This window comes from Betta splendens, chromosome 6, assembly GCF_900634795.4.
Source record: "Betta splendens chromosome 6, fBetSpl5.4, whole genome shotgun sequence".
In the NCBI taxonomy this organism is placed as follows: Eukaryota; Metazoa; Chordata; class Actinopteri; order Anabantiformes; family Osphronemidae; genus Betta; species Betta splendens.
The window spans coordinates 18671829-18694563 of record NC_040886.2 but is presented as its reverse complement, the minus strand read 5'-3'; the positions used below and the strand labels follow the sequence as shown (position 1 = coordinate 18694563).

The following is a 22735-nucleotide window of genomic DNA, read 5'->3' as shown; positions in this document are numbered from 1 at the left end:
GCACGAAGGATCCGCTCCACAGCCGCTGTTGCTTATCAGCACATCTGAGCGGCACCGCTTTCCAAGAACCGTCTCAACTTTCAGGGAAAAACTTGATATTTTGGTAAATGTCTGACAATATAAAAAGGCCTCAAGGCGACATGTGAGAAATGAATTCATTTTCCACTATGAGTGTAACATTATGGTCACGTTACTGCTTCCTGAGAGCGTCTCCGTGAGGCCAGACTCATTCTTTTGTTGGTCTCGTTGGGAGAAAGCTGCTCGTTCTGCTGCAAATCACTCAATTTCTTCCTCCGTCTCAGCAGAGGCTCCGACATCGTGAGTGGAGTCACGTCTGCAGAACGCTTCTCGTTTCTCACACATTAAGTAAAAGCAGCGCTTGATTTCCTTCATCGTTCCTGCTTCTGTTGTCTCACTTCAACACAATAAAAGACACATTTCAATATTTATGAGAAACAACAGAAATCATTACTGTTGATTCTGATCCTCAGAACCTGCATCAGCTCCAAAGCCGCTGTCGGACAGTGAGCGGAACGTCGTTGTCTAAACAGCAGTAATGATTCTACTGTTTCCTGCTTCGTGGCTGTGAAGTGTGTCAGTACCAGCGAGCTGGTTCCCATTCCAAGTCATATGAGACGCCAGCCTGCTCCCACTGCTCCCAGTACGTTCTCTACTCCCTGTGCTCCCACTGCTCCCAGTGCTCCCACTACTCCCAGTGCTCCCAGTCTGCTCCCAGCCTGCTCCCAGCGCTCCCACTGCTCCCAGTGCTCCCACTGCTCCCACTGCTCCCAGCGCTCCCACTGCTCCCAGTACTTCCTCTGCTCCCAGCGCTCCCACTGCCATCCGGGTCTGATTGCTGGTGGCGACCATGGATTAGTGATTCAGGCTTTGTTGGTTGTGGGGCCTCATAATCCCACATTCAAAACAAAAGTGTTGAGCTATAAGTGCCGTCAGCTGTTCAGTCAGTTTAGGTTGTGGGAGGCGCAGTAGAAGGACGTTAAAGGCCCCGGGACACGAGTCCTGAGGTTAAAAAACCTGCACGTTGTGAGGACGCTGCGCCATTCACGGCTCAGTGAGTTTCAGTTATCAGCTTCGAGTCTCAGTGATGACCCTCAGCGCTTCTCCCCTCATCCAACAACCTGTGGATGAATATGAATAAAACATGTTTGTATAGGATTTTTACTTATTGATGTCTGTCGACCTTTGACTGCACATCTCACACGCAGACGTTGAGCATTTACTGACACTGTGTTTTTTAAGGCGGCTGCTGCGAAGGTTCAGTTACAGTCAGTGATCAGTATCTCTCACGCTTTATTATTATTGAACCTGCAGCAGGGCTTTATTCTGCTGATGGCTCCACAGAGACGACTTTATCCCCTCCTCTGCCGCGTTTCCTCTCTATTTTTCACCATGTCCTCCCTGCTTCCTCTCCTCATGTCTCTTCTCTCCTCGTTTTCTCACGTCTCCTCGTGTCCCCTCTTTGTCTCCCTTCCTCTCCTCATCTCCTCTCCTGGTTCGCTCTCCTTGTCTAATTTTCTCTCCTTGTTTCCTCCCCTCTGCATGTCTCCTCCCCTTGTTCCTCTTCTGCTCATTTCCTCTCCCTGCCTCCTTTCCTCTCCTTGCCTCCTTTACTCTCCTTGTCTCCTCTCCTGGACAAAAGGTGAACCTGTTGCTCTCCTCCTTCGCAGGATGATGTCTTCCATGCAGGCAACCCCTCCCTTCCACCCACCGCCCGAAGAAGCGGAGCCGCTGGATCGGGACGCTGCCTCCTGGGCCGGTGACGAGCGGGACGGCCCTAAGGAGACGCAGAGTCCCTCGTCGCCCGAGCGGCCCCGCTCCGAGGAGCTGCAGCCGGTCAGAGAGAAGCGGGGCGATGCCGACTGGGAGAAGCTGGGCCCGGCTGCGCTGGTGAGACGGAGCGTAGCTTATCATGAGATATGTTGCTATAACTCAGACGCGTGCGTGGACACAGTGTACACACTCAGGGCTCATAAACAGGCAGCGGTGCACGGCTGAGCAGACCCTCATGTATAAGGATGATGGTGCACACTGTGCTGCAGGCGCTGCTGCAGGCGGCCCGGCGAGGCCCGGCCCGCGGGGAGCTACACCCCTCGGTTCTTCTCTTCCCGGCTCGTTTTCATGTGAGAGACTTCAGGCCTGTGTGCGCATCCTGGTTTCATGTGTTACTTACTGGTTTCACTGGATGCGCTGAGCTTGGCTTCAGCCTCAGAGGAGGAGGAAAAGTTCTGTGGAGAAAGTTTGCTCGGTGTCGAGCTGCATTTCTGTGTGCGTGACCCGACTGGGAGCGAGGCCTCGTCTGCATCGTTTCAGCGTTTACGCTCGGGCTCTGGCTCCAGTGCGACACACAGGAAAAGAGCAGATCCCAGTTTAGCCCCAGATCAAGGACAGTTTGTACGATCATTGTCTGCTGCAACGACTCAACGTGACCTCACGGCGTTAATACGATCTGGCTGTTGAGCACAGACCTGAACAAACACACACCTGAACGCTCCAGAGTGACACGCTGGCTCCTAATCCTCATTACAGAGGCATCGTCCGCTTAGACACAAAGCGCTCAACAGGCTCCTCCTGGAGCCGTTTCAAGGGCATCTTAAGATCCCGCCTTCAGCCAAAGCCCTTGTCTTTGAAACATAAGCCTCCTAAAGTTCCTGGAGATCTCCCCACTTTGTAAGAGGAGGAGAAAGTGTTCAGAAATAGCCCTGATGCTGGAGCACCTGTGCTGAAGTGTCGGTTGTGGGGTCGTCTTGAAGCTCATGGGCCTCAGCAGAGTCAACAGTTGTTAGGTCACAACAACAGAACAAGTGGGAAACGGGTCGTCTCAGCTCTGCAGCCTGATTTAAACTAAAGTGGGGACATGAAAGTTGTGATTCCGTCCCGGTTCTGGAGCTGAATGTTTGATATTGGTTTTATTCACAAACCCAGTCTAGTACCTCCTCGGACCCGAGTCTGGTCTGAGCGCGTGTGGTGCCGGTGCGTGTTTGGTCTAATACCGTCCTCTCTCCCCAGGACAATGAGGGCGGCAAAGGCTGCTCCGTCTACTCGTACCGGACCAACTCCACCTCTCCGTCCAAGCCCGACGAGGGTTTCAGGGAGCGCGGGGACCCGGGCATCGGCCTGGCCTTCGGGACGCCGGAGCGCCGCAAAGGCAGCCTGGCCGACGTGGTGGACACGCTGAAGCAGAAGAAGCTGGTGGAGCTGACCAAGACGGAGCAGGAAGGTGAGAGCGCACGTGGGCTCGTAGCTTCAGCTGCTGAACGGCCTGCGGTGGCGGGATCTCAGCCCGACGCCACCGCTGCTGGAACGGGTTCAACTCAGATCTCAGATCGTTTGATCGACAGGATGCACGAGGCCGGGTCCGTCCACCTGCGAACCCCAAATTACAGCTGACAGATGCCTGGTCGTTAGATCACAGTATCAAATCAGTGAAAACACAGGTTTCACTTCTCTGCTCTGATCACAGCATCACAGGAAGCCTGCTGCAGCCTGCCCGTCACATCCAGCACCAGCAGCTCCTCTGCGCTAACGTGCACTTAGTAATTGTGATGCTATGAGACGAGGCCTCATCTCTGTCATGTGGAGGGTTCGCTTTGTTATTGATATAGTAACGTGGAGCAGCCTGAGGGGCCACAGTGCATGGAGCTGTGTGTGTGAGTGCGTGTGTGTGTGTGTGTGTGTGCGTGCGTGCGTGTGAGTGCGTGTGTGTGTGTGTGTGTGTGCGTGCGTGTGTGTGAGTGCGTGTGTGTGTGTGTGTGTGTGCGTGCGTGTGTGTGAGTGCGTGTGTGTGTGTGTGTGTGTGTGCGTGCGTGCGTGCGTGTGTGTGTGTGTGTGTGTGTGCGTGCGTGTGTGTGAGTGCGTGTGTGTGTGTGTGTGCGTGCGTGTGTGTGAGTGCGTGTGTGTGTGTGTGTGTGTGCGTGCGTGTGTGTGAGTGCGTGTGTGTGTGTGTGTGTGTGTGTGTGTGTGCGTGTGTGTGTATATGTGTGTGTGCGTGTGTGTGTGCACATTCGTGTACATGTGTGTCTATATGTGTGTGCGTGTATGTGTGTGCGTGCGTGCGTGTATGTGTGTGCGTGTGTGAGTGCGTGTGTGTGTGTGTGTGAGTGCATGTGTGTGTGTGTGCATGCGTGTGTGTGAGTGCGTGTGTGTGAGTGCGTGTGTGTGTGTGTGTGCGCATACGTGTACATGTGTGTGTATATGTGTGTGCGTGTATGTGTGTGCGTGCGTGCGTGTATGTGTGTGCGTGTGTGCGTGCGTGTGTTTGTGTGCGTGTGTGTGTGTGTGTGTGTTGTGACATCTTCCTGTCAAATCAAAGAGGATGTGAGTGAAGGAAGCGCCGTGGGACATCTTTGTGTGTCTTTGTAGTTCAGCCCGTCACATGTGAGGGGTTCTGCTTGGGCTCGGCCCGGCTCCGCTTCCAGACCTTTTCCTTATTTCACAGTTGATACATCGAAACCATCACATCACTCCTCTCACTGTTTGTCCTGCAGTCAGCCTTTTACTGGGGTCAGGGACGTCAGATCGTCCTCATCGAGCTTTAACAGGTGCATCAGAGGACTTCTTGGCCAGTTTTCTTCTCCTTGAGGCAAAAACAATAAGCGGAAGAAACAAAAGCCTCCGTTTACTGCGTCTCCTCCTTTGCTAATTACTGGAGCTGTTGTCCCTGAGGACTAACAAGTGGCATTGATCAGGCTGCAAACACTTATGTGAGACAAAACAAACACGATAACCATGCACAATATAACCAGGCTCAGTGAATCATGCAGCATTAGCCAGAATAATGCCGGCCTTTGTAAACATGCGTGTGAATTGATGCGGTCCTTGAAGACTCATTGTGAAGCGACTTTCACGCTGATGCATCTCATTGGGAGCCAGTGGAACAAGGTGATCGGGAGATGGCGGCGCCTTCAGACGCCACAGCTCCCGTCGAAGCCGAACAAACCTCCTCGCTCTATTCTCTCGTCCAATAATTAGTTTGGGAAGTGCTCCGTGTTTTAATTACAGCTTCCTCCCCTTCACTGTGACATTGTTCTTTTATGCCTCAGGTCGAGCCTCTTCCACCTCCTGTTTACCTGTCAGACCTCGCTGTGATGCTGGTAAAGGAAGAGCATCCTAATTCACAAGTTGTCAGGTTTTGTGTTCTGCCAGAGGAATGTAATGCACACGGGAGTGCAAGGCCTCACCGGTGAATAGGCTTACGCTCAGATTTGATTGATAAGAGACGCTGCATGTTTGTTCAGCGTTTATTCCTCTTTTCCTCTTTGTCTCGTCAGCGTTCGCTCAGGCTGACACTTAAATGCAGCTTTATTCACGATGTGACCAGCTTTCATCACCGGCACTCGAATGGCAAACACATTAAAGCAGGAACCCGACTGGCGCTCGCCCCGTCCTCTGCCTCCTGTTAGAAAACGCTCCGTCAGCTGAGCTCTCCCGGGTCGTGATCAAATGGAAGCGAGCCTATTAGCCGCCGAGGGCTCACTTAGCGCAGCGCGTCCGGCCCCCGTGCCCGCAGCCCGGAGCTAAAGTGTGGATGATGTCGTTGTTAGCCTGTGCGCCGCTCTCACCCCCTGTCAGCGCGTCGTTAGCTGCTCCCTGCTCACCGGACCCTAAGTGCCTGTGACAGTCCTAATGAATAGACATGGCCTCGCTTTGCAGTGTGGGAGATTTTTCCCTTTGCAGCCAACTGCCGCCTCTGCTTTTAGGAGCTTTATCAGGACGTCTTGAAGCCCATGTCAGCAGCTGTATTACCACACAGCTGGTTGCTGAAAATACATCCTTTTTGCCTGGACTTTCACAACACACGAGCCAAGAGGGTGAAGGTTTGACGTTTGCTTGACAACTCAACAACATTTATGTTGAGTTGTGCCTGCACGGTGTGAAGGTTTAGATACAAAGGCTCGCTGCATACAAAAGGCTTCCTCTATACTGGTAAAGCACTTAGCACTGGCTGCTGAATAAAGTGTTCAAGGCCAGGATGAGGGAACATCAGGAGAAAAATATGGGCACCAGACACGCGGCTGAATGGAAACACTCCTGCATCCTCTGTCATTATGGAGCTAAAAATACGAGAGCGGCGAAGAGAAGAAACAAGCGACAGTAACCCGACTCTCATCACCCATAGGCAATCGTTAATTTGAATTAATCTCCTTTAGCGCTCGGCACCAGGAAGCCAAAGTGGACGCAATTGTGCGGATGCCGAAGCCGGCCTCTGTTGGATGGACATTAAGCCCAGTGGAGTGTGCAATCGAGCGCCTGCGTTCGGATGAGTGAATTAGCATTATCTGCATTGTTGTGCCTCCCAGGGTCGCTTGGGCCGCTAACGGGCCTGGCGGCGGCCCGGTGCCGGCGCGCCAACTTGGTCGGCCGTCTAATGTGTCCAGAGCAGCGCTCAGCGTCCCTCTAATCCCCCCAGCCTGCATGAGCCAGTATCATTTACTGTAGCGTTCACATGTTTGGTTTGCAAACGAGCTGGTGCTCAGTTACTGCCACGCGTGGCGCGACTGGATGGAAGGAGCCCTGTTTCAGCCTTGGGTCATTGTAGAAAGAGGATCTGAAGGGACCCAGACGCAGGAAGCCTCTGCTTCATTTTCAGCTGAATCTGATGAAGCGTTTATCAAACAATTGGCATCCTTTAATATAATAATAACCACTGCTGCAGCCTTGGACTCGGACTCGCCGCCGTCTCCTGATCCGTTTGGCTGCATTGAGATCTGGATCCCCGTCATGCTTTAATGGCTGGACCAGATGGTGGGAGGTCAGAGAGGCCGAGCTCCTCGCACCCTGTTGCTGGAACAATAGAGATGTTCCTTAACCTGCTGCTGCCACTCACGCTGCGGCAGCGATGGGAAACCGCTGTGAGCACCTCGTGCAGGTCGGCTCGGTCCGGAGCTACGGCCCGGTCCTGGGGTGACCCACGGAACCATGCGCTCAGCTGGAGGCGGTGACAGCTTAACGAGTGGGCTGAACCCGCAGGTTTGAGCTCATTGACCCGTCTTGGCTCTGGCTCCCTGTTTGCCGTCTCGTTGGCGTCGGGTTCTGGAGCTGAGCCGTGTGCAGGTGCATCAGTGTTTAGTGGAACGTGTCCCTTCAGGAGCCGACGGGCGGCAGCGTGCCGTTCTTTCATCCTGAACCTTTAAACCGCTGAGACCCGCTCCCTCCGGACCTCTGCGGCTGCTCACAGGTTCTCCTGTGTAACTGATTGGATCTGCTGACTAATGATCGGCCGCAGCCTACATTGACCCGATTGTTTAACATCTGCTGGAAGAACACGAAATGATCGTGTAGAAAGAAAGAAACCTGTTTGAGTCATGAAACTGATGTGCGTTTGTACACATGATGCAATTTACCTCTGATACAGAATGAAATAATTAGAAACTTTAGCTCTAATGAAAGATGAATACCAACAATATTATTATTATTATTATTATTATTATTATTATTATTATTATTATTATTATTATTATTATTATTATTATTATTATTATTATTATTATTATTATTATTATTATTATTATTATTATTATTGCGTGACCCGTGTCGGGTTCTGGATCGGGTTCTGGGGACAGGCCGGTGATTAGGGGCTGTGTCGGACCCTCGCCTCGTCTTTGGACCAACAGCACTGAGGACTCGGGACTCGGGCCCAGTCTCGGCTCGATGACCCTCCCTCTCCAGATTCTCAGAGGGCCCGACCCAAAAACAACACTCCTATTGTGTCTGAAGCTCGCGCTGCTCCGTGTGCATGTTTGAGCCGAGCGGGGTCGGGTTTCACAGATCGGGCCTAAAGTGGAACCAGAAGCTCGGGTCCTGAACCGCTGTTTTAAAGCCTGAAAAGAGGCAGTTTTGCAGCCAGAGCGACGTCAGGTTCCGGTTGTTTTCATGTGTGTCACACAAGCTGTGGCTCCATTCACAGTGAAGGTCACCCACTTTCCAGCGTTGGCATTTTTCACAAACATTACGACACAAAGTTTTTGGTGCAGCAGCCTAAACACAAAGATTTAGTAAAATAGATGTTTAATAAAACACACGCGCAACTTGTTTTGAGAGAAGCAGCTTGTTTCTATTCGTGAACAGACCATTTAGCTTTTAATTTATTTCTGCACACAAAAAAGTGAAGCCCTGAAAACTACAACAGGAGACAAATAGAAAAGCGTCATTAACCACTGAATAGATGTTTTACTTTACATTTCCAGTTAATTAAATCCAAAGTGAAGCGACCTTGTTGCGGCGTCTCTCGTGTGTCTCCATTGTTGTTCCGGTGGAAGCTCGCTCTCGTCCTCACAGCAGGAGGTCCAGCGGTTTGTGCTCTTTGACTGGAGCTGAGCTCGTTGCACTGACGCAGCCGTCGCTCTGCGCTCCGTCGTCAGCGAGGCGTGTTCTGTTCGTGTGGTCCGACAGGTGAAAGCAGCGAGCGCTCTGCAGGCTAATGGTTTTCTGTGTGGAGCCGGCGTCCTCGTGTGCGTCCTCGTGTTTAGACATATGCTGAGCTTCATTTCACTGCTGCCAGCTGTTGGGACAGCTGCTCGCTCTGTTTCTGTCGGCCTTTGTGCTGCAGCAGTCTCTGCCTGTGGATTCTCTCAATGGCTTCATTCCTCCGTCTCTTTTCTCATTTCTTTCTTTTGTTCAGCTTCTCTGGACTTCTCTCTGTATCTTATTTTTTCCATATTCCTCTATTTTGCTCACTTTTCCATTTTTTTCTTTTTTACCTTCCTTCCTTCCTTCCTTCCTTCCTTCCTTCCTTCCTTCCTTCCTTCCTTCCTTCCTTCCTTCCTTCCTTCCTTCCTTCCTTCCTTCCTTCTTTTCCTCCTCTCCTCTCGGCCTGATGCTGTGGGGTCTGCAGCTGAAGTCACACCACTGACACATATTTGGACGTGAAAAGTGAAGCTGTCAGCCTCCATTTGCTCATGTTCGGTAGCAAAGTGAAGACACAAAGTGTTTTTCTCTCTGGGTGTGTTACACAAACACCAGGCAGCGACGACAACACTGGGCTTTGTTATATTTGCCATGAACTCATTTTCCCGATTAGTGTTTGCTCTCTTTACCTTGGCGTTCGGCTCCAGAACCGGCCCGGCTGTCTGGGTTCTGGCCCAGTGCAGTGAATGTGAGAGACACCCTGTTTCCATCCAAACGTCAAGTGAATCATTGGACGACGTCTGAAATGCCATCAAATACAAAAGCTGGATGAAATGGGCTCCTATGAGGAAATAAACGGCTCCTGCTGCATCTCCAGCGTCTGCACCGTGTTGAGACTATGATCATATGTCACACTCGCACCTGAAAATTAATCAGCTCTTATAACCTCAATGACGCTTCGTCTCGTCGCCTGTGAACTGTGTTTGTGGGGAAGTTCTCAGCTGCTCGGTTACAGAAAACCAGACGTTCAGCAGCAGCAAATGTGTGAGTGACTGGAGCAGCCGAGGGAAACCTGTGTTCACACACGCACACACACACACACACACACACGCACGCACACACGCACGCACGCACGCACGCACACACGCACGCACGCACGCACGCACGCGCACACACACGCACGCACGCACACACACACACGCACACACACACACACACACACACGCACGCACACACGCACGCGCGTGCACGCACGCACACACACACACACACACGCACACACACACACACGCACACACACACACACACACACACACACATACACACACGCACACACGCACGCGCGTGCACGCACACACACACACACACACGCACACACACACACACACACACACACACACACACACACACACACACACACACACACACACACACACACACGTTGCCCGTGGCTCATGTTTAACAGCCAGAACAGCGTTTCTTGGCAGCGCGGCGCCCTGTGTTTACTCTACACTCGCCTCCTGTCCCTCTGGTTTCTCCTCCACCTTCCTCCTGTGCTCGTGCACACACACAGCATCAGCAGCCGATCTGTGGGTCTCATTTGAGTTCTTACGTTTGTTTCTCTTCATGTTCACGATGAAGCGAGCGTCTGCTTCGTCTTCCACCTCCTCGGTGCAGGTTGCTCCACCTCCTCCCTTCTCTCCCGCTGCTTCCGTCTCTCCTGCACATCCGTCTTCCACGTTTGTGCCTCAGCTGATAAAGGAGCGGCCAGGAATTTTTATCCCCCTACAATCTAAACAGCACTTGATCCCTGACTCGGTCCCGGGGACAGATAGCGAGCCATCTAGGGTAAAGCATCCCCCTCTCCTCACTCACACCCCCTCCGTCCACTTGTCCCATGTGTTTATCGGCGCAGGGGGGTATAAATTGCAGATGGGCTCACACACAGTTGACTTATGCAGATGTGCTCTGCAGTTACAGGTTGTGTTTTCCTCCTAAGTGCTCTCATAAATTCTGCGTCCTAATTTGTTTGATTCCAGGCCTGCGGAACGAAGATTGCAGCGTCTTCAGGTCCTGGCATTCACGTCTCGCATCCTGATCTGCTGCAGTTTTCTCCATTTACCGGCTATAAATATAAGCCATTCAAGCTAATGTACACAGACACGTTTCCAGTGGAGCCGCTTGTCTGATAAATCCATGAGGTCCTGGGGGATTTGTATGAATGGGCTGTTTCTCCTGCGGGGTGGTCCGTGTCTGGACCAAATAAGGGAAGCGTCCGTCAGAAAGCGGTGCTGAAGTTTCCTTGACTTGTGGCCGTGGACCTCGCCTCCTCGCTGCCATTGTCCCCCTCTGTTTACATTGGTCCATGCGATCTGGACGGCTGCACTGGCTTATTTACAACAATCATAATCCGACCGTAAACATGCGCGGCTTTAATGGACTCAATGAGGAAGTTGTGCCGGACGACGGGTGGCATCTCATGACCGCACAATGAGCCCATATGCACAAAGCAAACATTAATCCCGTCACAATAGGCCATGTGCCCTCCTGAAGCCTATAGCGCCTTTTGTCAGGATAAAGCAGCCACAAATGAGCTATTGTCTGACTTAGAAATGGGGCGTGTGTGTGTGTGTGCGTGCGTGCGTGCGTGTGCGTGTGTGTATGTGTGTGTGCGTGCGTGCGTGTGTGTGTGCGTGTGCGCGCGCGCGCGTGTGTGTGTGTGTGTGAGCGCTTTGACGTCAGCTACAACAGGAAAACCAGCACAGACGATAAGTGTTGAAGTGACAGGTTAGAGGAGAATCAGGGGTGGAAACATGCAGAGGAGCAAATCGTGGTCACTCCGTTTGAGAATAAAACTAAGAGCGATAAAACCTTCATTACTGAACATAAATGCCTCTGCTCGTGTGAAACGTGGAGTCCACACCAAGACTCCGGCTGAACAAACGGGACCTTATGAATCTTATGAGCCCGCGTGGCTCTGAGGTCTATTATCCTGAGGCCATGAGACACATTGTGAGAACGAGCACAGTCACTAATAAGACCCCGCTCAGAAGAACGCACACATTCTCATGTGGTGAGTTGGGCCCAACGAAAGGACCGCTGCTCCTGGAAGCGTTCCTCAGCCTCCCGGTCCGTGTGTCTGGTGTCAATCGGACCAGTTGTACTTTATTCGATGCCTAATGCATCCCATTGACACCTCAACGCTGCGTTTCTTGTCTTGTCCAGAGTGGTCGTGCATGGACCGGCTGCTGTCCAGGGACTGGAAGGAGCGCGTGGACCGGCTCAACGCCAGCGAGCTGCTGGGCGACGTCCAAGGTCAGAACCACGGGTCTCACCTGCGGTTCCGCTTAGAGCCGCTCTCACCTGCTGCGGGTTCTGTCTCAAACATGAACATCATCCTTATAAAATAAGTAAATGGTACCTGCTCGAAAAAGGCCATCGCTTTTGCAAAGCCTCATTCAAGGCCAGGGAACATTCAGACACTCGGGAATTCTCCGTGCACATGAAAGAGCAGCGAAGGCCGCTTTCAGCCGACCGTCGGCAGCAGCTCCAGCAGATCCGGACTCGGCCCGAGCTCAGCCAGCGTGTTGTTCAAATGAGATCCAGAGCAGGAGCAGGAGAGGAAGAGTGAGCGGAGAACAAAGCGCTCGTTCTCAGTCACTGCTTCACATCCGCTTCCACAATGAGTGAATGTTTCTCTCTAAACGCTGGAATCACATTCCCAGTTCACAGACGTCATTTAGGCTCATGACCAGTAAGTAGTATTAGACGCAGACGATAAGACTTGATATGAAATGAGCTGCCACATCTCCATCGTCATGGTTACGGGTTTACGTTTTAAACACAGCTTTAATATTAATCCTTATTGTCTCGTTCACCCATTTTCTGTTTCTGTCTCACTTATTACTTTACTTTGGTGAGAACATTGTTTCCAGGTGACCTTGCTCACAATAAGCCTCAGAGTGAAGGATGCTTGAGGAAAATGAAACTTAATTCCAGACGAAATTCATCTGCTCATTTTTGAAATCGGAGTATTTGAAGAGGACAATAATAAAAACTTGTTTTAATAAGAGAAAACTTCTGCAGGAAATAATGCCTAAAGTAGAAAGGCTCGTCTTCTGCTTGTGTCGGTGGAGCTTTCCTCAGTGAGAGGAGCTCCGACCCCGTCGAGGGAGACGCTGCTGATTGGGCTCATGACCGACGAGCAAAGAACCGGTGCCGCTCGGGTCCAGAGCTGGCGCCGGGCGCTCAAACGTGTGTAAAACAGAGAATGGGTCTTAAAGGAGGTTTGTGTGTTTGTTGGTGGGATCCGTGTGTCTCATCATCACTCGATAGCTGTGCTTGATAACTGCTGTGTTTGAGCGCATAAAATAAAACACAGCAATTAAAACCTCCGCTCAAACACAAACTTTCTGACCAAAACTTTACATAATGATCCTTTTTCATTATCAGCTTTTGGTGAAACCACAGAACAAACTCAGACATTTAGGCTTCTTGAAAATGTCTCTCATCTACATTTTTAATATACGAAGGCAACACATTCATGAGAACAGATGGAGCGCTGGAGAGAGTCTGATTATGCAGGCAGATGCAGGAGCTGCACATCTGGCAGCAATAATCACACAGATTTAAATTAACGGTAGCTATTTATTCTTACATATGTGCAGCGCTGAGGACGTGAGTGTTTGTGTTGGGAGCCGATGGGAAGACGAGCGTCAGGGTCTGTGGTGGTGGGACATGAAGGCGTCCTGTGGTCTGGTGTCATGGTGTGTGTCACTAGGTGTGTTTGTGCAGTGGCCGACACACCCACAGAACAATTAGATGGAATGACAGGCTCAGATTTACACTTTTAAAGTTTTCAAGAACACGTGAATTAATTTGATTTTTCTGGTGAAGTGACATAATAATAAGCTGAATGCTGGTTAGTTAAAGGTGATGGGAGCAGTAACCAGAGTTAATGGTGCTGAGTTCTACCCGGCGCCTCAGCAGGTGGTGAGAATAATCCTGACGGATGGAAAAAGGAAAACGTCGGAGCTGTGACTGGGACGGGAACGCTGACGGAACGTGAGGCGCCCGGTTTGGAATGTGCCTGTAATCCACACAGATGAATCAGCGCTAATCACAGCAGTGGTGATTACACAGTAGGATTTACTTTAGTGCAAGGAATGTGGAGGAAGAGGGCAGCGTGATTTAGACAGGACGGGATCCGAAAGGATCCTGAAGAGTAGCAAGACCCAGAAAGGAGAGAAACACGAGGCGATGAGGAGGAAACGGGAACCATGAGAAACAAGGGAGGAAAACAACATGAGCACAGAAGAGAAGGAAATATCGATGGGCGCGTTAAGAGGAAGAGGAGGAGGAGGAGGGAAGGAGGAATCCAGGGAGGAGACGGGAAAATCCAGACTGATGGGCCAGTTTGGGAAAACACACAGAAACGGAATGAAGGAAAGGATGAAAGAAAGAGACAAGAAGAGGAGAATGTTGTCTTTGATACAGGGGAGCTGAGGGGAGTGTGTGTGTGTGTGTGTGTGTGTGTGTGTGTGTGTGTGTGTGTGTGTGTGTGTGTGTGTGTGTGTGTGTGTGTGTGTGTGTGTGTGTGTGTGTGTGTGTGTGTGTGTGTGTGTGTGTGTGTGTGTGTGTGTGTGTGGAGGCCTGTCCAGAGCACAATAGGGGCCTGACAGGGCCACAATGGAGACTGTGTTAGTATGCAGGTAGTGTTGGGGCCACCCTGCAGCCTCCTCACATGGCCCCAGGGCAGGACCTGACACAACCCTCACTCACTCACTCACTCACTCACTCACTCACTCACTCACTCACTCACTCACTCACTCTCTCACTCACATCACGACCTTTGACCTGCGAGTGGAGGCAGCAGAACCGGCGTGAGGGCGGTTCCGCTGCGGACCAATGGGCCTTTATTGGTCCTGACGGCAGCTGCCGGACATTCAGAGCATCCGCAGACAAAGAGGCTGAAGTTTTCAGCGGGAAGAGGTTCTGGCCTCCATCCACGCTCTCTGCTGCCGCCACGGCAGGTGGGCCGGCGTTCAAACCGACGCCGTACGGTGACACAACCCGCTTTAAGGCTGAGCTGTTTATTAGACAGCTGGAGGAGCGCTGGCTCCTCTTCAACACTCAAACCTCTGAAGAATGCTCAAATTGTAAATCTGACAAAAGCCTGTAACAGCTACTTATTTCCAGAGTGAGGCCGAGTCATTATATTGTTGTTGGGAGCAGCGATAAACGCCGATAACAGGTCGCGACAAGACACCAGATAATGAGTACGATGGAACGGCAGCCCTCATGATTTATGGCCACTGTTTCTTGTGGGAAAGTGTTTTTTGACTTGGCCAAAGGGAACGTTTCCTCTGACGGCTGCTGTGTCACACCCTAACGCTTCCCCACTTCCTGCACAGGTACGGCCGAGTCTCTGGAGGAGAAGGAGCGCCAGCTGTCCACCATGATCGGGCAGCTGATCAGTCTGAGGGAGCAGCTCCTCGCCGCCCACGACGAGCAGAAGAAGATGGCGGCGTCGCAGCTGGAGAAGCAGCGGCAGCAGATGGAGCTGGCCCGGCAGCAGCAGGAGCAGGTGGGGCCGCTGGGGGGGGGTCCAGTCAGACGGGCGGCCTTTAATCCACCACTGGTTGGAGTAAGGGTTAAACTGGGAGTGTGCTTTATTGGACTGTTGAACGTGAAGCTGATTTTGTGAAACGTCATCACAACTTGAAGCAGCGTCAGAAGCTCCAGAAGCTCCAGAAACTCTTGAAGCTCCAGAAGCTCCAGCAGCTTTAGAAGCTTCAGAAGCTTCAGAAGCTCCAGCAGCTCCAGCTTCACCTTCAGTGGAGCCGCTCTTTGTTCTCGCTGTTTGCCGACATGTTGCTGTAGGTCGACGTGCGACAGGTTGTGTTTGGACAAGTCCACACCTCCATTCACAACACATTCCACCTCTCACGGCTCCACAAAGGAGCAGAGAAGATGGAGGGAATGAAAGACAGACAGATTCCAGTATCAGACAGTCGTTTGGCTGTTGAGACTTGATAGGATAATGCCCCACAGACAAACCCTGAGAAATCTGCCTCTAATGAAATATGACATGTGTGCAAATGGGGCGCCGCCTCCCATTCAGCAGCCTGTAATTACATTTCAGAATAAATATACTAAACGGCTCCTCGAGGAGAAAAAGAGCGGCAGCTGTTTGACTTCGCCGGCTCAGAGGGCGGATGGAGCGTTGCGACTGACCGGCCGCTGGTGGAGGGTGGGGGGGGTCCAGAGGCCGCACATGCCCGGAGCAGGCAGTGAGTCCAGCTCCTGTGGTTCTGGTGCTGCTCAGGCCCGAGTGTTCATCCTCTCTTTAACCTGTCTCACTCTCTGACTCTCTCTTTTTCTCTCAGATCGCCAGACAACAGCAGCAGCTCCTGCAGCAGCAGCACAAGATCAACATCCTCCAGCAGCAGATCCAGGTCCGTGGCTGCACATCCGCCCCTTTACACCAACACTCCCAGTAACTGCGCTGGTCACAGTGGGAGGATTTAGTGTAGCTGCCGTCCACACAGATGTGTGCTGATTGGAAACCACTTGTCGTGTCTGCATCTGTCATGAACCGTTCACGGTACATACGTACTCAGAAGAAATGACCCCCCGCTGTGAGCCAAATGCTGCTGGCAGCTCGGTTTAGTTTTAAGAGGCTGCGTTAAATCCGGTGAATAATCGGCGTCGGCTGCGCCGCCTCGTCCCATCTCACCGCCATCAGGTGTGATGTAATTAACGAGGGCTTGTTTTTTCTCCCCGCTTTGTTCTGTTTTTATTACGAGAGCCCACCCCTGGATCTTAATAGAGCTCGGATCGGACTCCATTAGGCCCCGGGGCCCCAGGGAGCACAAGCCCATAAAGGCAGCGCCCGCTCGGATCCACTGTGTCATGTTTGGAGCATGAAGCATGAACACAGCAGACGTGATGGTGTAAAGAAGCACAAGCATCTGCTGCCAATTGCTGAAACTTACACGACTGTCTGCTGTTTCACACTCATTGTGAATTTCATTTTAAACGGCGACAATTACTTCAGTCTGTGGAGATGAATAAACCAGAGTTGGCTCAGAGGACCCACGGCGTCTTGTGAGTCCTGAAACAATAGCGTTAGCTGATGAATCAGGTCTGTCGGCTGCGCAGAGCTCCTGTTTACGCCGTGTCGGATGTGCGTTGGCCTTAAACACACAGGCAGCGCCGCACCGGCCTGTTTCCACTTATCAAATCCAGAGCTGAGCTCCTCTCAGACCAGACCCATGAGGAGCCCACCGGGTGCTACTGTTTCAGCACGGGGCCTCAGCGAGGCGGGGCTTCACGGCAAAAAGCTCACGGAACGTGGAAGCGGCGACGAGGTACCGCTGTGATGGCGGCGGCGACAGGTACCGGCGTGACGGCGGCGGCGGCGGCGGCGGCAGTTTGTCTGCGATGGCCTCTTGTTTGTCTTTCCTCCCTGGCTTTGTGTGTGCGGACGGTGTGAGTGTTGTCAGTGCGCGGTGGCTGTGGTCACGGGGAGCACAGTTCAAAGCCAGCCACGTTTCCTGTCATGTGGTTTTAAGTGCAGAGCCACGGCGCTCCAGGTCGCAGGGACACTTCATGACGGACCAGCGCCGCGGATCGATCACAAGCCCAGCCACACACACAGTCCACAATAATAACGATGCGGACCAGCTAAAAATACCCAGTTTACGCGAAACAGCCCCCACACGCTCATGGGCGTCCAGCCCTGCGTGCTGCCTGACAGGCATGTGTCTTAGTTAAGTCAGTGCCTATAATGGCTCTCATATGTGGCCCATTTCCTTCAGGCCCACGGAGGCGCAGGCTCTAACCGCACGGCCCGGGCCCGAGCTAACGGCTAATTAATGGCTGCAAAGCCGCACTCCTCCTCCCGCTCTCTGTTCTTCATTTATAACTGCTCTGTCTCCTCCTCTGCCTCCTTCCTGGTCTTTTCAGTTCCATCTTTGTTATTTTGTTTTCCTCTGGTTGGAGGTTCCAGACTGTGTAGAACCAGGTCTAAAATCTGGACTTGTTCCACCAGTAGGAGTCAGAAGCGGAAACGTTGCTGTCTGAGGGTGCTGCAACTCATTAAAGACAAACGGGCACAAATACAATAATCCACACACATATACACACACACACGGGAGCTAATGAAGCAGGCAAAGTGGCAGTTAGACAGGCAGCTCCTACGTCAGCACATCCAGCTCCGGACACAATGACTCGGAAAGCAATGGACGGCTCATAACATCGATTGGACTCACCAGCCATGGAGAATGGCTGACTCCTGACTTTACAATAGCCCGGCTCCAGTCTCCTAACCTGTGCGTTAGCCTGCGGTTAGCACACAGTGGGACACACACTGTGTTTAATTCTGTGTGTTGGAATTAACGTTGCCTCCGCGTGTTGTGGTCATGTGTGTGTAGCAAGACGGTGAAACGAGCAAAGCAAGTTACCGAAGCTTCATCAGGTGTTTAAAGCAGCGTGATGCTAATTCTGACCAGCAGGGGGCAGCGAGGCGCTAAACCCAGCCTCCGTGTAGCTAATCCTTAACGGACGCTAATACGTTAGCATGACGTTAACATCGCATAAATCCCATTTTTACTTCTGTGTAAGTGCGGTTTTCTTATTTGGCTCCAGCTCCTGTAGCTACAAGTTTATACCCAGTGTTAACGTGACAACAGCTAACTATTGAGCGGCTAGTGCGGCTAGTGCTGACAGTTATACTAGTAACAATCATAACACCTGACACTCAAAACAGTGAACAACGGTTGAACGTCTCTGAACACAAAGAAGAATCAAGCGATCGAATCCTCAAACATGTCACGTTTGTGCTGTGTCGGCCTCATTTTTCTCATTTTTGTCCTCGTGCTCGTCTGGAATCTCCCTTTGCACGTTTCAGTCGTGCTCCCGTGTGACGCGGGAGCGACTGGTGACTCGTGTGTGGGCAGCGGAGGCGGCGCCGCTCCGTCCACGTGTGCGTGTACCTGTGGAGCAGCTTTGTCCGACGCCCCGCGGCCCCGGCTCCGCTGCCCACACACAAATGCAGCAATAATTCAGCACGTGTGTGCGTCCACGCTGCTGTGTGTGCGTCCGCGCTGCTGTGTGTGCGTCCGCGCTGCTGTGTGTGCGTCCGCGCTGCTGTGTGTGCGACGTGGCTGGGGGCCGGGCGGAGGAAGGGGCCTTGTGTTTTCTTAGGGGCTGAGCAGCACCTCCTTCTCCAGTCCATTCATGCAGCGCCCCCCTCCCCTCACTTAAAGAGACCTTTGTGTGTTTGGGCTAGTGAAGCAGCTCCAGTCAAACCCAGTGTTCCCAGAGGAATACAATGAATGGGAGCATTTTGTCCAGCTCTGCAGCCTCCACCTCCTGCGCCTCTGATTTTCATTTTATTTATTTGTTTCATTTACTTTTCTTATGACACACAGGCCTGTTTTTCTTCTCTCGTCCCGTTGTCTGTGTCACAGGACATTGAACCACTGTGTGTGTGTGTGTGTGTGTGTGTGTGTGTGTGTGTGTGTGTCTCCCATGCGGTTTGTCAATGTGACCTAAAGAATCTGGTCAGGTGACGAAAACATGCGACGGCTGAACAAAGCAAACTGCAGCTAATAGAGACTCAAACTAACGTAAACACGCTTTCGGTCAAATGACACACATGCTCAGATTTCATTTTAAGGCTTAAAATGATGTTCAATTATTTTCTTGCCCGGTAATAGAAAAAGACTTTGTGTTAAAATGTTTAACACATATAATAATATATGTGTATATACGTAATAAAAAAATAGAAGCAACAACAACAATATTTGAAAAAAATCAACATAAACATTTGTAATATCTTGTTGTAGGAAAGAAAATATTACAAATATAGATTTTTTTTGTTAAAAATGACAGTTATTATAATTTATTTTATTATTCCTTAAAACTATAATGTTATTAACAAATAAAATCCAATTATTATTATTGAATAATTTAAAATTACACACACACACACCACAAAATCCCAGAGGACATGTTTTTCTTCTTGAGCTAATCCAAGCAGCACAAAAACTGAGTAAATGAGTAGATCAGTGCTTCATGATGGACGGTGGATGGAAATGATGGAGAGGAAGGTGGTGAATGGAGCCAGCAATTCACAGTGGACAACACTGAGGATACTTTGATATTATTATTATTATTATTATTATTATTATTATTATTATTATTATTATTATTATTATTATTATTATTATTATTATTATTAAATAATTATATATCATAGAAATAGAAACCGTGATCAATGCAATGAACAGTTTGAAGATTTACTTCACTTTCAGACATGAAGATAATTACAGAGTAAAAAAGGAAAGGGCTCAGAAATAAACAGAAAGATGAGAAAATGAGACGTAAGAGAGAGAAAGATGAAGGCGAGACAGGAGGTGGTGGAGCCCTAACTGCTTCCCGCAGGCTCATCTTTGATATGTTGGTTCGAACCCTTCACGCATTTACACAGCGAAGCAGCAGTTTAAAGCGTCTTTCAAGCCGACATGAAAGGCTGCTGTTAAACCTCTGTTGTTTTAACGGCATCTCTTCGCTCAGCGACTGTGTTCATGCTGCTGCGCGTTCGTCTGCTTGTCATTTGGTTTTTATTCATTGCTCCTTTTTTAAAATCTTGTCTTTTGCTCCATTTTTATGTACTTTTTGTGGCTTGCGCCGTGCGCCTCTCAGCCTCTCTCTCTGCTCCCGTCTCAGGTCCAGGGCCACATGCCTCCTCTGATGATCCCCGTGTTTCCCCACGACCAGCGGTCGCTGGCGGCCGCCGCCGCCGCCCAGCAGGGCTTCCTGTTCCCTCCAGGCATGTCCTACAAGCCAGGTAGGAAGGCCGCGCACACGGGCAGCGAGCGCCAGCTCCAGTCCGTTACGAGGCCGTCAGGCCGGAATGTAGAGATTTACAGGCCGCTGCGATGCATGGACGCAGCGAGGCTGGAATGTGTGTTTTACGACGCGCTGAAAGCAAAACACATCTGCAACACGGAATGTCACACTGTCTCACACGCGCACACTTACACAAAATGTGAAGCGTGCGATGCTGGTGCTCAGCGAAGCTCACGTCCGTTCACACACAGCGCTCCACAAGGTCGTGTGCGAAGTGCTGGTGCTCACCTGCACTTCAGCTGCTCGTCCTTCATCCGCTCCAATCCTCCAGGCGTCGCCGGCGCCGTGCGGTGCCGACCCTCGTGCTTCGTACACAATAATTGCACACGCTGACTCTCGTGAGGCTGCAAAGAGAGGCAGGAATGAAGACAAGGATTAAAAAGCCATTATTGTTCACTGGCTGTGGTGAACAAAGGGCTGGACATGGAAAGCCTTTTAGGGACAAACAGCAGGGCTTCTACGCGGCTCATATGAATTTATAAGTGCGAGCGCTGGACTTGAACTCTGCTCACCCTGATCTGAAGCACCCGTGCACCCGACAATACGCGCTATCAGCCTTCGAATAAAATAACTCGTTTGGCATGAATAAAAACATGAGTGGAAGGAGGCGACAGGGGACGGACGGAGGCTGAGGGTGAAGAGCAGGTTAGTTCTTGTGAAGCTCTGTCCCCAAAGTTCTCCACCAAACGTGTTGTTATGACTTTTTAACAGGTGAGAATTACCCCATGCAGTTCATTCCTTCCACAATGGCAGCTGCAGCGGCGTCTGGACTCAGCCCCTTACAACTCCAGGTAGGAGCAGAACACCTGCAGAGAGAGAGAGAGAGAGAGAGAGAGAGAGAGAAAGTGTTTGTGTATGTGTGTGTATGTGTGTGCATGTGTGTGTGTGTGTGTGTGTGTGTGTGTGTGTGTGTGTGTGTGTGTGTGTGTGTGTGTGTGTGTGTGTGTGTGTGTGTGTGTGTCTCCCATGCAGTTTGTCAATGTGATCTAAAGAATCTGGTCAGGTGACGAAAACATGCGACAGCTGAACAAAGCAAACTGCAGCTAATAGAGACTCAAATTAACCTCCTTTGGCAGATGTTCACATCTAATCACTAATCATCAGCCTTAGGGCAACGTTTATCAAATGGTAGAATCAGAACATCAGGAGGTTTAACAGCAAACTGAAACGTTCCTTAGATAGAGACACAAGCTGCAGGACTCAAATCCTGACAGTGGAACCAGACAACTGCATAGACGGACAAATAAAAAAGACACTCAGCACGAGGACCAGAGAGAAGCAGCTTTTCAGACTGTACTGACCTGACCCTGAGGTCAAGAACCTGTGCTCACGAAGCACAGGTTCAGAGCAACATTCTAATCAGCTGTCTCACCATCTAGCATCAGGGACAGGAAGTGCTGGGTGATTGACAGCTGATCTGAGAGCTTTTTTACTTGCTGACTTTGTTTCTTTGTGCTGCCCAATAATCCCACATCCTAGACCCAAAGTCTGGGTTCTGCCCTGTTGTGCATGTGTCTGATCAGCTAACAGATTTGAATGGGGAGGACTCACTAAGACAGTGAGACACAGCAGCTACAGGCGAAGCCCTGAAGACCCACGCTGACATGCTAACATGCTACCACGCTAACATGCTATCTGACAAAAGCTGTTATGATAAAGCACAACACCTGGCCTGCACACATGATCACATGATGGTTTTATTTCTGTGTTGGGAGAACAGCTCGTCGCCATCATGGAGGTTATGAACAGGCAGAACAAGGAAACAGGAAAAACTGAAGGAGAAAAAAAAACGAATGTTTAGTGCCTGAAGGCGGTTTGGAGTTCCACAACCCATCCCTCCTGCTGTAGCGTTGTCACAGCTGACAAAAGCTCTAAAGCTTTTTCACTGAAACAGTGTTGCTCCATCGCCGTCAGTCTTTAGCGCAGCGCCTCCTTCTCCGCGTCGATTTTACTGAAGCCCTCATTAGCTACTATTGACGTGGAGACCCGGGAGCCGCAGAGCAGCCGGGCCTCACTCCTGTAACAGAATGAATGTGACGTCATTCACGTTCAAATGAAAGACGCATCCTAATAAAAGGAGTTTATGATGGACAGTGTTTGACAACCATTACTGATGAGTAACGATGAGATGGACAGGGTAGAAACACCAGCGACCCTGCTAGCTAGCTAGCAGTAACTAGCTAAGTGCTGCCACCAGCCGAGTCTCATTCCTCAATTACCTCCTGGGGCCAAACTCATACGTTGACTTTGACGGGTGGTAGTAGCTACATTAGCCCAAACCTTTGTAGCGACCTGACAGAACCAGGCTGGTGAGTAGAACTTTGTCTCCCGCACTATCTTGAGCCCGTGGCCTGTGTCAGCCATTGTGGTTACGCTGTAGTGCCACAGCGACACTCTCTCTCTCCCAGTCCGGCTCTGCTGCCTCCATGGGCTCTGCATTTGGGAGGAGAGG

The 22735-nt window shown here is 50.9% G+C and overlaps 1 protein-coding gene across 6 annotated transcripts in view; it reads left to right on the top strand.

The window, feature by feature from the left end:
• The window catches only part of LOC114857234 (transcription factor SOX-6-like), a 57323-nt gene that overhangs the window by 19822 nt on the left and 14766 nt on the right, over positions 1 to 22735 (top strand). For 4 of the 6 annotated variants that reach the window (XM_029153533.3, XM_029153537.3, XM_029153534.3 and 1 more), the window contains exons 2-8: positions 1689 to 1908; positions 3028 to 3238; positions 11590 to 11679; positions 14778 to 14950; positions 15753 to 15821; positions 20101 to 20221; positions 20995 to 21074. In XM_029153533.3, the coding sequence (XP_029009366.1) occupies positions 1690 to 1908; positions 3028 to 3238; positions 11590 to 11679; positions 14778 to 14950; positions 15753 to 15821; positions 20101 to 20221; positions 20995 to 21074 (963 nt within the window). In that variant the 5' untranslated portion in view covers position 1689. Of the gene's footprint in view, positions 1 to 491; positions 662 to 1688; positions 1909 to 3027; positions 3239 to 11589; positions 11680 to 14777; positions 14951 to 15752; positions 15822 to 20100; positions 20222 to 20994; positions 21075 to 22735 lie in introns of all 6 variants that reach the window. The other 2 variants (XM_029153535.3, XM_029153538.3) reach the window with 2 other exon arrangements.